Source organism: Sander vitreus, chromosome 22 (genome assembly GCF_031162955.1).
Source record: "Sander vitreus isolate 19-12246 chromosome 22, sanVit1, whole genome shotgun sequence".
Lineage (NCBI taxonomy): Eukaryota > Metazoa > Chordata > Actinopteri > Perciformes > Percidae > Sander > Sander vitreus.
The window spans coordinates 12,667,644-12,680,788 of NC_135876.1; the positions used below are offsets into that span (position 1 = coordinate 12,667,644).

The 13,145-nt window shown below is 41.6% G+C and overlaps 2 protein-coding genes across 2 annotated transcripts; one reads left to right on the plus strand and one right to left on the minus strand.

Moving 5' to 3' along the window:
* The first annotated feature begins 437 nt into the window (after positions 1–437).
* ndufb4 (NADH:ubiquinone oxidoreductase subunit B4) lies at positions 438–3,067 on the plus strand. Its single transcript, XM_078280916.1, has 3 exons — positions 438–636; positions 1,820–1,963; positions 2,914–3,067. The coding sequence occupies exons 1-3, from the start codon at positions 460–462 to the stop codon at positions 2,974–2,976; spliced, it is 384 nt and encodes a 127-aa protein (XP_078137042.1). The 5' UTR covers positions 438–459; the 3' UTR covers positions 2,977–3,067.
* Positions 3,068–3,893: 826 nt separating this feature from the next.
* On the minus strand, positions 3,894–11,839 carry hgd (homogentisate 1,2-dioxygenase). The gene is made up of 14 exons (XM_078280914.1): positions 11,700–11,839; positions 10,549–10,620; positions 10,189–10,277; positions 9,981–10,086; positions 9,742–9,801; positions 9,583–9,674; positions 9,327–9,361; positions 9,133–9,212; positions 8,732–8,831; positions 7,030–7,154; positions 5,223–5,327; positions 4,968–5,094; positions 4,326–4,507; positions 3,894–4,205 (listed from the first exon to the last, which is right to left on the minus strand). Exons 1-14 carry the CDS (start codon positions 11,712–11,714, stop codon positions 4,062–4,064), a joined length of 1,332 nt encoding a protein of 443 aa, XP_078137040.1. The 5' UTR covers positions 11,715–11,839; the 3' UTR covers positions 3,894–4,061.
* Between the last annotated feature and the right edge of the window lie 1,306 nt (positions 11,840–13,145).

Consider the following 13,145-nt stretch of genomic DNA (forward strand, 5'->3'; position numbering starts at 1 on the left):
TTTCAGCACCATCTCGGTCCACTCAGTCTGAAAACAATCAAGGGTTTCTGTCATGCCCATTTGAAAGAGAAAGTTGCGTAAGAAGTCATCCACGGCCTCGCCTTGGTGTGTGATGGAGGTCGCGTTGGGGCTGGGAGCAGCAGCAGCAGCAGCAGCAGCAGCAGCAGCAGCACTGGCCTCTGCCCGGTCTTGGATAGCTTTCACCGTTGCCTCCAAATCTTCCTCCCCTTCTGTCAAACTCCAGTCATCTTCTAGATATACTTCTTCATACTGAAAGTCATCATCGCTTTCAGACAGAACACTCTCGTCCTTTTCTTGATTTCTGTTATTTGCGCTCATTGTTTCATTAGACACACGCAGCGGGAGAAAGTTTGATGTTGCTGTGGCGACGAGTCGGACGTTCAACGCGAGATTTCACGAGCTCACGTTCGCCCCATTTCCATCCGTCATCAAACAATCATGGCGGACTACCGAGAGGCGCCCTTGGCTAGTCGGCCAAAAACACTGGACCCAAATGAGTATTTCAACCTTTCGCCGAATCACCGGCGTTCCGAAGAGGACAGGGCAGCACTACGAGCGAATCTAAAGAGGCAGTATCAGATGCAACTCAATAACCCGCACAGAAAAGAGCTCATTGTAAGTGACTAACCGCTGGCGAGCAATGTCACCCTTAAATGGCTCAGGCTAACGTTACTTGCTAACCGTAGCATCCTAGGGCACACAAGTCTCACGAACCCAGTAATACTAAAGAATATTGGTATAGTTTAGTGTCGCTTGTTTATGTGCATGTTGTGTTAATGTGTGGATGGAATTAATATCATTGTTTTATTTTTGACAAAACTAACGTCACAGTATCGCTTCTACTGTCTGTGTATTGTTTCTTCCTGTAGTATATCTTCTAAATTGTTTCATATGCTACAGTGTTGCCATGGAGAAAGTTAATGCACACCAATTGAAAATGTTACTTTAAGTAAAGTTAAAAAGTTGAGATAATTGCTACATACCTGTCCCTTTCAACTCGGCAACTAAACTGAGCCTAGTGCAGACTGCATCTCCAGCTGCTTCAGTTAAACTGCAATTAACTATTTTGTTGCAGTTGTAGACTCGTACATTTGCATGTTCATGTGTCCTATCTAACACACAGACTGTATATCAACAGTCTATGATCTAACACTAACATACTGAAACAAACACACAAGCGTACATGAAACTAGTCAACTCGTCATACTAAATATTTACTTAATACATGTCATTGTCATTGCTTTTCTCTGTATTGTAGTACTACAACGGCAACTACTGTCTATTCTTTACACACTGTGGCACAGCAGACAAAGCACAGGTGTTACTAATAATATTAACGGTGGCTTGATCTTTATTCAAGAGTCCTATTAAGCTGTGACAGTGAGCCAGCATGCACAATACTATGACCCTTAAAATCAAAAGAGCTATATGGAATTCAGCCATCATTATTTTTTTTATTTAAACCTGTACATTTTTGATCAAGACATGTTAAAACTGTATGAAAAAGGTCTGTCTTGGCAGAGGGATCCCTTATCGGTTGCTTATCCAGAGTTTTCTCCCTTTGTCCCTCCTAAAGTTGTTTTAATGTGTTTTGATTTTTCATTGGTAATGAAAGTAAAGGGCTTTAGGGTAGAAGGTCGGTATCCCAACAATTTTGTAGTATGATCATCATCATCATATTATATATTTTATACTCTTGTAGTAAATAATTTTTTGACTTTCAACTTTTTCTCAACTGCAATGATTCCATTATACAGGGCGATCATTGAAATTGAATTGCATACTTTTGTCTTTACAGGAAGACCCTGCCCTGACACGCTGGGTGCATGCACGCGCTAACCCCTACCTAACCTTCAAGCCCACTTTCAAGACATCTCTGATGGGTGCCATGTTTGGAGTTGTGCCCCTCTTCGTCCTTTACTACGTCTTCAAGACAGACAGGGTATGAGACAAGATGCACTGACCACTCTTGCTTGATTTTCAGTGTTAATAAATGGCACGACCTACCGGTGGCTCCTTGAGCAATAGGTTTAATAACCACCAGATTTTGGCATAACTAACGTCTATTTAATACAGATTCAGAAGCACGTGTTAATGTATGTAACAAATATTGATATTTAGAGAACCATTCAGTTTTGGCCCACTGACCTTCCTTAGGAGAAAGACTGACAGACTACAACCAAATATAAGAAACAAAAATCAGAAATAAGACAAGAAGATATGCCCAAAAATGGTTGGTACAGTAGGTTAAAGTCCTTTTTCTCAATTAGTGCCATTGTGCTACAGGTGTCTGAGCTTTATTTCCAATCTCTGCTGCTGTCTTCTTTGCATTGCATCTTTCTGCTGTTATTTTAACAATACTTAGTGCCAAACTGGTGGTCAAAACAGCAGTGCTTTATTTGATATAATGCATAATATACACCATATTGGTATGAGAACACTAGGTCATTGTACCATGTTATAGCACTAAAATAAGTTTTATTAGCCAATCTTATACACTGACGCCTAAAATAATTCCTAAATGTGGTACTTGGTCATGAATGGCATCATAGATCTGAAAAGATATTTAGTTGATGATTGGGACACATTATTCCGTTGTAGGTGTGCAGTTGATCTGGATTTCTTTTTTTCCTCCCCATTGTCATGGAGATTCACCTTCTAAATCCTCGCCAATAGACATTTTAGAGAAAATTTGGTGCAATTGTCACACTGCTGGGCTATCATGTTCTTGTCCCTCTTTCTGTGTGAGGAAAAAAAACTGCTCGACAATCACAAAATGCTCACTCATAAAACATGCAATTGAGAAAATGTCCAGAAGGTGAAGGGGGTGATATGACTTTGTTGCCATGGAAACTATATTAACCCATCGTCTGTTTGTCGTCTGTTTTACAGGATAGGAAGGAGGAGCAGATTAAGGCTGGAACCCTCGAGCGCAAGTTCAGTTTGTCATCATGAGCGCCGATGTCTAAAGACCTCCTTTATGTTCTAGTGATGCCATTGCATGTGTAATTATTATTAACCAAATAAAATTATATTGTCAAAAACAGTCATGTGGTTTGGATTGGTGGAGGCAAAATTGGGGAAAACATGATGTGAAGGTGGGCACAATTTACATGTTCACAGACCAGGTAATACAACAAGTATTAGAGTGGTGTATTAACCAGTAGACACTGGGGCAGGGAGGCTCACCTTGGAAACAACAAGAGTGAATTTGCATTTTAGTTGAAGGGAAAACATTGTTGATGACTGACAGATCACCAGCTAAAATCCCTTGCCACATACATTAAAATGTGTACAGGGAAAGTAAATGAGATACACGTCTTCATCGTCAATGATCACTGCTGTGCTCTTGAGTAAGCCAGTTTAAAGGGAGACTGTATGTGACTATGTAACTTGCTAAACAACTACTGTGGCCACAAGTGACAATTATGGGATAATGGTGAATAACATGGATAACCGTGGCACAGTAGAGAAGGGTATTTAAGTCAGTAAAATGACTCAGTGACTGTCCTACAGAAATATCTGAAGTTTGCCAACATTAGCCACCACAAGCTACTGGTCATACCAGACCACTGCATCAGCAAAACCTGGGAGTGTGTTGAGCTGAGAAGGCTGCCTTCTATTGCTTACAAGTTTGCCTTGTTATTTGTAAGAGGTAAAATGTGTTATATATTTAACAAATCTCATAGTCTTAATATTAGTATTCAGTTTTCCAGGAAATTAAAGTTTCCATTTAATGGTGTATTTAATTTCCAAACTGTGAAAGTACAGTAGGAGAGCCACACAGAAGGCATACATGTTCAGCATGACTGACCTGTACAGTTGCATGTACAGAAACTATTCATGCAGCATAATTCATGACAAACAGCAAATCTTTGTATGAATCTTTATAGTGCAACTCAAATCATAGTCAAAATAAATGACATCATACCTTCTGTAATGTCATCAAACAACACAAGAAAGCCAAGTTCCACAAACTGGTCCTTTTTTTGTCTTTTGTATAACAATGATATTTGGTTCAGATTTCATCTCACTTTGTTCTACTTTTTGCTGGGCTTCCAGTTGGGATTAAAGTGGCTGCGGAGAGATTCCCAGCACTGGTAGTAGCTCTTGTCAAGTTTCTGGCATGTTTGTAGACCCCACTTGGTCACTGCCATACTGAAGGATGACTCAAACATGAAAGCCTGAAGGAAGGGAAGACAATACATGTAAGGATGTAATCACTGGTGGCACTGATTGGATTTCCAACTTTTAATTTTGCTTCTCTAGTTGACCTTGAAGCTTTATATGTATATTTATTTTACCATGGTTCCCTCAGCCACCCTCTCAGGTTGGAGCTCAGCGGCGCTGTTCTTCTCAAAGCATTCAGCATCTGGGCCGTGTGGGGTCATCGCGCTGTGGAGGCTTGCCCCTCCTGGCTGGAAGCCCTCCTCTTTGGCTTCATAGTGGCCTTTGATCAGACCCATGAATTCACTCATGCAGTTACCTAAAGTGACAAGCAGGAGGCGCTGTAACAACACTACCGTGTACAGTTTGCTGTATGAAAGGCACTGATTTCCACTAGATGGCCTTATATATCTGTGGTGAAAACAGACAAAAGGTGCTGTGGCCGTACAGTAGGTGGATTGTTATCACCTGCAGTCTTGAACTTGAACTGACTGGCTTGTATTATTTTCATGATACACTACAATGAGCTTCACTAGACAGAATTGGACATTTCCATTCAAATAAGGATTCAATTTTAGCCACATCTCAACAACCTAGTTCTCAAAATGTATTCTCATTCATTGTTTAAGTCTTCTTGTCCTCCCCTGCAAAATGTGAACAAACCACTTTAGAGTTGAAGCAAGGTGTGTGTGTGTGTGTGTGTGTGTGTGTGTGTGTGTGTGTGTGTGTGTGTGTGTGTGTGTGTGTGTGTGTGTGTGTGTGTGTTATCATGGTCTTACGGTGATAGTATGGTGGCCGGAAGGTGCGGTCAGCCACACCCCACCGAGGGGGGAAGATGACAAAGTCAGCAATGGCCACACCTGGTCGCGTGGATTTGGCAGTCAGCACAGTAAAGATAGATGGATCCTACAGGAAGATCAGTATGTGACTTGAGACTTCAAAGGCATAAAGCAAAGAGAAATTAATACATTTCTTTTACATATATTGGAAAGTAGTGTAGTATTTTGGAGTGTGTCTTTAAACATGACTCTCACCGCATGATCGAAGGCCACAGCGTTGATAACCATGAAGTTCTCCAGGTTGTATTTGTAAGGTGTGTAGTTCCCGTGCCAAGCTACCACATTGAATGGAGAGAAATCCTACGTGCAGAGCACAAAACCAAACAAATAAGACGAGTCTGCCCAAGCGGTAAACACAAGAGACTTTAAATTGAGCTTTTCACAAGAAAAAAGGAATAATGAATAATGTCTTTGTAATCTTAAATTCCCAGAGAGTAGGCTACTTCTTGACATAAAGAGAAAAAAACTGGTCATAATGAAAAGGGTTGATTGTGAAAGAGGGTGTGCTTCTTTCTTCTCTTTCATTCCCCCTGTTCTTTGTGATAATAGGCTCCAGGTATTATGGGGTAATTGGCTTCCCAATCAAACTTTCCCAAACTTTGAGCATTTTGATGGAGCGGCACAGTTATGGGGGGGGGGTGCAGTAACAGTGGGTGCAGAGATATTTCTTTATCTTGATTGTTAAAACCACAGCAATTTCATATAGTTTCTCTGTTCTGATAATGCCACTGCGAAAAAGACATTCAACAGCAGCTCTAAAATCAATATAGTTCATTACAACTCAAACAGCCTCCTTAGTGACCTCCGTTCTCCTCGCACACATGCTCACGTACACTTCCACACATGAACAGCTAGTACACACAAACAATGAAACACACATGCATACACAAACATGCGTGAATAAATTCATACACATTACATAACTAATAAACACTAAGAGCAAGCCTTAACCACACAGATTTACTGTAGCTACCATACCAAAAGGCCTTCAGGAAACCCAGTGCATCTCTTGGACATTCATCTGTGGTAACTCTACTACATTTGATGAAGTGAAGGAAAAAATGGAGGAGAGCAAGCACTTGCACACACATGCACACAAAACACAAACATATTGGCCCAGTCGAGCAAATAATAAGTTAATTTGAGCAATTTCAGCACTCTGCGGGGGAACAAAACAGCAGGACCAGACGGGAGCAGCAGCATCTTCCCTGAGATGACGCCCGCGTCCCCCCACCATATTTTCTTACCCATGTAGCCTCACCCTCCTTGCTCGGGGAAGGGTGGACAACAGGAAAAGAGTGTCAGGTGCAGTCAGCAGCCTCTACCTCCGACATCCAGCACATAACAGGGCACGGATACTCAAGTAGAGGCAGCGAGAGAGATGGAATTCTTTCTTGTTTTGCTACAAAAAAGACAATATCTTGCCCTTGTGTAGTTTATACAATGAATAATAACAGTGTGGTTTGACATGGTTTCCACAGTAACAACCTCTGCCTCTAAAAAAACCTCTCCTCCCACCTCCTCCCTGTCTCAGTAGAAAAACCTCCTTTCAGACATTATGTGTTGATCCAATTATGCACCCAACAGGACATTTGGGGAGGGGCGGATCATTCCACGAGTGAAATATGCTGAAATGAATGCTTAACTTGGAAAAAGGTTTTTACTACAAAGCAAAGCTTCACAGGTACACAGTCTGGAACTCCAGAATGCCATAGCTAATTATGAGTGATTAAGGCTCATAAGGGAGCCGAGGCGGAAACCTGCTGAATGGATAACAGCTAACACTTGGATATTAAATCATCAGGGATGGCAATTCAATCGTCAGGAGCAGTTAATGGATCATATGCTTCACTTGGACAGTTTCCTGTTTTGTTGCGGCTCAATGGTGTTTACTGAAGCGTATGCAAACCTAAATAGGGTAATAGGGCAAGTATGCCATATGAGTCTGTGTACATGTGAGTGTACTAATGCACAAAAACTGAAATATCACCAAAAGAAACACCTGTTGGCAGGAGAAGAGCTTTCCTTGGTACTTGTTGATGACAGTGTAACCTGTGGCCACTGTGCGATCCTCATACCAAGCAACTGGACACAGGAAATCCCTTGGGTTGGCCAGACCATTGGCTCCTGCAAAACATACACGCATGGTCATACATATGCACACATACACAAAACATTGAAATTCTACACACTGCTTTGGCACAGCAGTACTTAGCTTAATGCTAACGTCAGCACGCTACCGTGCTCACAATGACAATGCTTACATGCTGATGTTTAGCAGGTTAAATGAATATCCATATGTTCACCATTGTAGTTTAGCGTGTTTGCGTGCTAACATCTGCTAAGCCTAAACACAAAGTACAACTGTGGCTTATGGGACCGCCATTTGTTTTGCAGCTTTTTTGTCATAAACCAAAGTATTGTACACATTGAAATTTTATCTTTGAAAGGAATGAAATGTGCTCTCCATTGCTTGACTACATGGCTGGGGAATTGGCTCGATTAGTGCTGAGGGGCCAATGCTTCTTGCAATGGCCGCACCCATCTAGAATAAACTCTCTTCTATCACTGCTTCCATACTGATATGTAACTATTATATACCGTGATACTATATATATATATATATATATATATCCATCAACCTTCGTCCGCTTATCCGGGGTCGGGTTACGGGGGCAGCAACTCCAGCAGGGGACCCCCAAACTTTCCTTTCCCGAGCCACATTAACCAGCTCCGACTGGGGGATCCCGAGGCGTTCCCAGGCCAGGTTGGAAATATAATCCCTCCACCTAGTCCTGGGTCTTCCCCGAGGCCTCCTCCCAGCTAGACGTGCCTGGAACACCTCCCTAGGGAGGCGCCCAGGGGGCATCCTCACCAGATGCCCGAACCACCTCAACTGGCTCCTTTCGACGTGAAGGAGCAGCGGCTCTACTCCGAGCTCCTCACGGATAACTGAGCTTCTCACCCTATCTCTAAGGGAGACGCCAGCTACCCTCCTGAGGAAACCCATTTCGGCCGCTTGTACCCTGGATCTCGTTCTTTCGGTCATGACCCAGCCTTCATGACCATAAGTGAGGGTAGGAACGAAAATTGACTGGTAGATCGAAAGCTTTGCCTTCTGGCTCAGCTCTCTGTTCGTCACAACGGTGCGATACATTTATATATATATATATATATATATATATACTGTATTTACATTTATTTATTTTACTTTTTATAATTTTTATAGTAATTTCTTCATTTCTAGCTGTGCGCTATTGATATGATGGCAAAATTTGGTTTTTGTTGAAAACCAATAAAATCCTTATTTAAAAAAGACATTTTCACCTGATGTCGCTAGATGAAAAGTTAATGGATCACTAAAGTTATTACAATTCATCCCAAAGAAACATAAACATCTGTGCCAAATTTCATGACAATCAATCCAATAGTTGCTGAGACATTTCGCTTAAAAATCCAAAATATGAACCTCAGGGTAGTGCTAGAGGAAAATTCAGGTCACTTAAGTCATTGGGATTCATCTTCTGGGGATCATGAATGCCTGAACAAAATGTTATGGCAATCCGTTCAATAGTTATTGAGATATTTTGGACAACTATAGGTAATTGCAAGAAACAAACACAAAGAGGTTGGTGGCAGCTTTAAAGAAAGGATGAACATATGCAACACATATCCACACTCAGAGACATCGCACAGACACACACCTATGGGCCCCAGGTCAGGGAGTTCGAAATGGGCCCCATACACCTCCAGTATATAGCCTCTGGTTTCTCCAAACACATCCACACTGAAGCGCATCCCTTGCTGGAAAAAAACACATAAGAAGTGGTGGTGAGGGGAAATGAACAGCTGTTATGAATCACATGTGGGATGTACCAAGGCTGGGGGGACTTATGGGTTCATGGACCAATGTGTTTGGGAAAACTGGCATCCTGGTGGTCAGGGTTTCTGTAGCTCAAACCTCTTTCTACTGTTATTTATCTTTACGGTAATTTTTGAAAAGTACCAAACCATGTCTTTCAAAATATGGTAAGTGGGGTGTGAGGGCAGACACAGTGGTACATTTCTGTGTGAAAACTGGGGAAATGAAAAACATAGACCTCACCTGGAGGACACAGATCTCGTTCGGCTCGACCATTATCTTCCCAAACTCTGTGGTGATCAAGATCTTACCCTGCTGGGGGACTAGAGCGACAAACAGAGAAAAGAAAATTTGAAGGAGAAGAAGGGCCAAGGATTGAGCTATCATTGTTCTCGTGATGAATCACAGTGAAAACCACCAACAGCCCTTTTCCTCACCAATCAGAAAGTCTCCATCTGAGTTGTTGAAGCACCTGGAACAAGAAAGAGAGAGAGAGAGAGAGAGAGAGAGAGAGAGAGAGAGAGAGAGAGAGAGAGAGAGAGAGAGAGAGAGAGCTTGGAAATTATCTTTAAAGTATACCCAAATATTATAGTTATAATATCATAATATTAGCTATTATATAGATGTTTGATATGTGGAAATGCATCTATTTGTTATATGATAAGACATATTTGCACACAAATACACACTCACTTGTCAACCATGGAGGTGTTGCAGGCGTACACATGGATGCCAATGCCGTTGCGAGATTTGGCATCTCCGGCACCGCAGACAGTATGCAGACCCTGCAACATACCAATTAGTGAACTGAGCATCTTTAATGAAAAAATAATATGGGGGGAAAAAACTCACAGCCACAAAGTCCACTTTCTTCTCTGCAGATTTGGGGATGGTGAACGGCAGCCATCGCAGCTGTGAGAGAAACCTCAGAGTCAGAATCTACTTATTCAGTATATACAGAGAATTTAAAGGAATTCATTGGTGCAGACAAGTGTTATAGGGAACATTTAGAATATGAAAACATGTTTTCAGACACTTAACAAGATTCAGACAAAATTAGCAGGAACTCTTCCTTTTGAGCCCTTATATACCTGGTTAGGGTCAGGTTCCACCTCGTTCCAGTTCTCTGTTAGGTTTCCACAGGGCACTGCGGTAAAAGGCTTATGTTTGACAGACGGCAAGATGCGGTACAACCAGCTGGAGAAAGAAAAAATTAACTAATGTTAAGTCATTCATTATGGCTTCATTTTGGTCTTATAGTGGCAAGTGAGCTGATTTAAATGTCAGGAACAGACATACCTCCTCTTATTGGCTGGCCGCGGGCATGTGAAGGCAGAGCCAGAGAGCTGCTCAGCATAGAGGCCGTAGGGACAGACCTGAGGATTGTTCTGTAGAGAATACAGTGTGTTAAGACAGGTCTGTCTGAAGCACAATATATTGTTTGATTTTTTTTCTTTTGCAGTCACATAAGGCCAGTTAGTCAAATGATTAAGAATGACTCAATAGATGTGAGGAAGAAAGGCAAGCTGAAGCTGATTATGAAAGAGTCACACTTCCTAACTCCAATGATGTTCCAATGCAATTCACTAAGCAAAACAGTTTAGCAAAATTAGTAAATAAATAATGATCCCAATGCGTTTTTGTGGATGTGTGTGTTACCTGTCCCTCAGGTAAAGATCCAGGACAGCGAGGGTCTTCAGAAGAGAACTCGTTCCCAAAACCGCTCATGTACTGCAAGAGACATTCAAGTCAAGCCAAGTTAAAGTGAAAAATAAAATAAAAAATCACATGTAAACACCATGCGGCTTCATTGTAATGCAGGATAAATGTGTTCATGCTGGTTATAATTAAATTGGAAGGCTTGTCATTAAGGCTTGTCTTTTTGTTAATTGTTGTCATATTGATTCACATTAGATCTATGATAAAAACAAACTGCGGTTATGCCAAATTTCCCCCTTGCAGTCATCCATTATTTGTGTTATTGTGATACAGCGACAGAGTAATTATCCACAGTACTTTTTGATCAATATTTTCAATTATGATAGGATCATTACACTTCTGCACTGCACTGGCACTGATCACAAGCAACTATGGCTGAACTATGTCTTCCCCTACAACAGAGAAACTTGGCACAATGTAAAGAAATCTTGCTGAGTCATTATTGGTCTGCAAAAAAGCACGCTCACAGGCATATGGGTTCCATATGTGCGCGTTCATGCGTGTTTGGTGCGTGCGTAAAAGCGTTTTTGAGTCTCCAGTTTGTTCCTCAAGAAAACATTTTATGTAATGTTTGAATCAACTAAGAGTAGCAAGACGGGCAAAAACATCAACAACATTTGGCAAAAAGGTTAAAATGAACTGTCAGTCATAATCAGGTCAGAAGTCATTTAGTCACGTTTTGAGTGAAAACGTATGCCAACGAGCTGACACAACACTCCACTAACGCCTTAGACATTATAAGAATGCTTTTGCATCGACAAACCAGTGAAATAATGAATGTAGCCTACACTGAGAGCCCATGCTGCACTAAATGGTTTGGAGGTTTGGAACTTTAACTTTTAATGGCCGTTACTAAAATACATGTATGTAAAATGTTTTTTTTATTGACACGAGGCTTTTCCGCTGAAATATTATTGTTCTGTGAAGCTGTCGAGGCGTCTCAGACCACAGCTGGGCAGCTGCTGAATGCACCACTCTGATTGGTGGAAGGCAACGCCGCCCTTCAGCTAGCCAGTCTGCTTCTGTTATAGTTAATGATGGCGCGATCGTATTATTAAAAATAATGTTAAATAGAGTAAACGCTGCCTTACCTTGAACCCAGCCATTGTGCTGTGTGTTAAAACTTTCCTGTAGCGTCCTGAAGTGTCTCAGTGGTTACAAATTAACTTGCAATTCCCTTGGACCAAAATCCACTGCAGGGCGCGTGCATGCCAGTATATAAACTACTTGGAAAAGGGGGCTGGATTTATGCTCTTTCTCAATCTGGGTTTAATTAGGCCTTGACAGGCTCTGTGACGCAACAGCAGGGTCTCATGCAAAGTTTTAAGGACGGGGTCGGATGGGCAAAAAGTGCGCAAACAAGGACCAGTATCACTGCCAAGACAAACAAGAACCAAGACTGCATTTAAAATGCAACATACAGGTAACAAATAGGACCTATTTAATACAGTTCACGATGGAAAGAAAGACTGTATCTCCGGTTATGGTTTCAAAGGCAACTGTAATCCTATCAGAACATTTTAGCATATTGATAAAGGGAGAAGATGCTAGATTATCATCAACTAATTATAGCTAGTATTATATTATTATAGGCTATAAGGAAGTAAGAATAAATAAGCAGCCTATACATGACAGTGTATACAGACACAATATTAGTCTGTTATAGTGGTCAGATTGTGGTGACCCTGGGACTGCTTGTGCAAACAATGGTGTCATGCATATCCTCACGTCCTGCAAAACAAACATCTACACACAGAAATCTATTAGTAGAGTTTTCAGTTTAGTCCCCCCCCAGTCCTAAATTTGTTGTAACCTACCTTTAGTAGTTTATTCTAAAGATTAAGTGTTTAGACTGCAATGGAGGCAAACGTGTCAGCAGCCTGAAAAGTTGGGTGCCACCATCTCTCCGTTTTTTATGCTCCACAAGTTCATCAAGATGTCCTTAACTTCGTCATGCTTAACACATGCTGAGTTACTGATTTATTTAAAGTGAGTTATTATTCCTGTACAGCTGCTTGATTAATTGGCTTCTCCTAAAACCCAGCATAATACACAGGTTAACCTCTGCATGCTGCAGCGAGCTCTTGATATGAACAACAGCAGAAGGCCTCCAAAAGGCCTATACATTACTTTAGGCAAAAATGTATTCAGTTAATTTCTTAAAATAGATCATCAAACGAGGGGTACCTAATGTCCCCCATACAGCATGTATCAAAAAGAATCAATTTCGCCTCTCTCAGTCTTGCCTCGCTTCCCCTCTTGTCAATTTCTTTTCTTTTTGGGAGGTGTTGGGGAAGGGTAAATGATGGCAATTCTTATAGCGAGGCGCAAATAAACTCGCCGCAGCAGAAGTAACTGTTCTCCGGCGAGGCGTGCAGTCAGGCCCGGGCCCCCCGCTGGCAGCCAGTCAGGGTGCTGTGCCAAAGATGAGAAAGCCCAATGGCAGGAAAATATCACGTCCCAGTCTCCGGAAATTGATCTGCTCCTTGTATGGAGAAAGAAATTGAGTGATTTTAATTTCATCCCCGACTCTGATG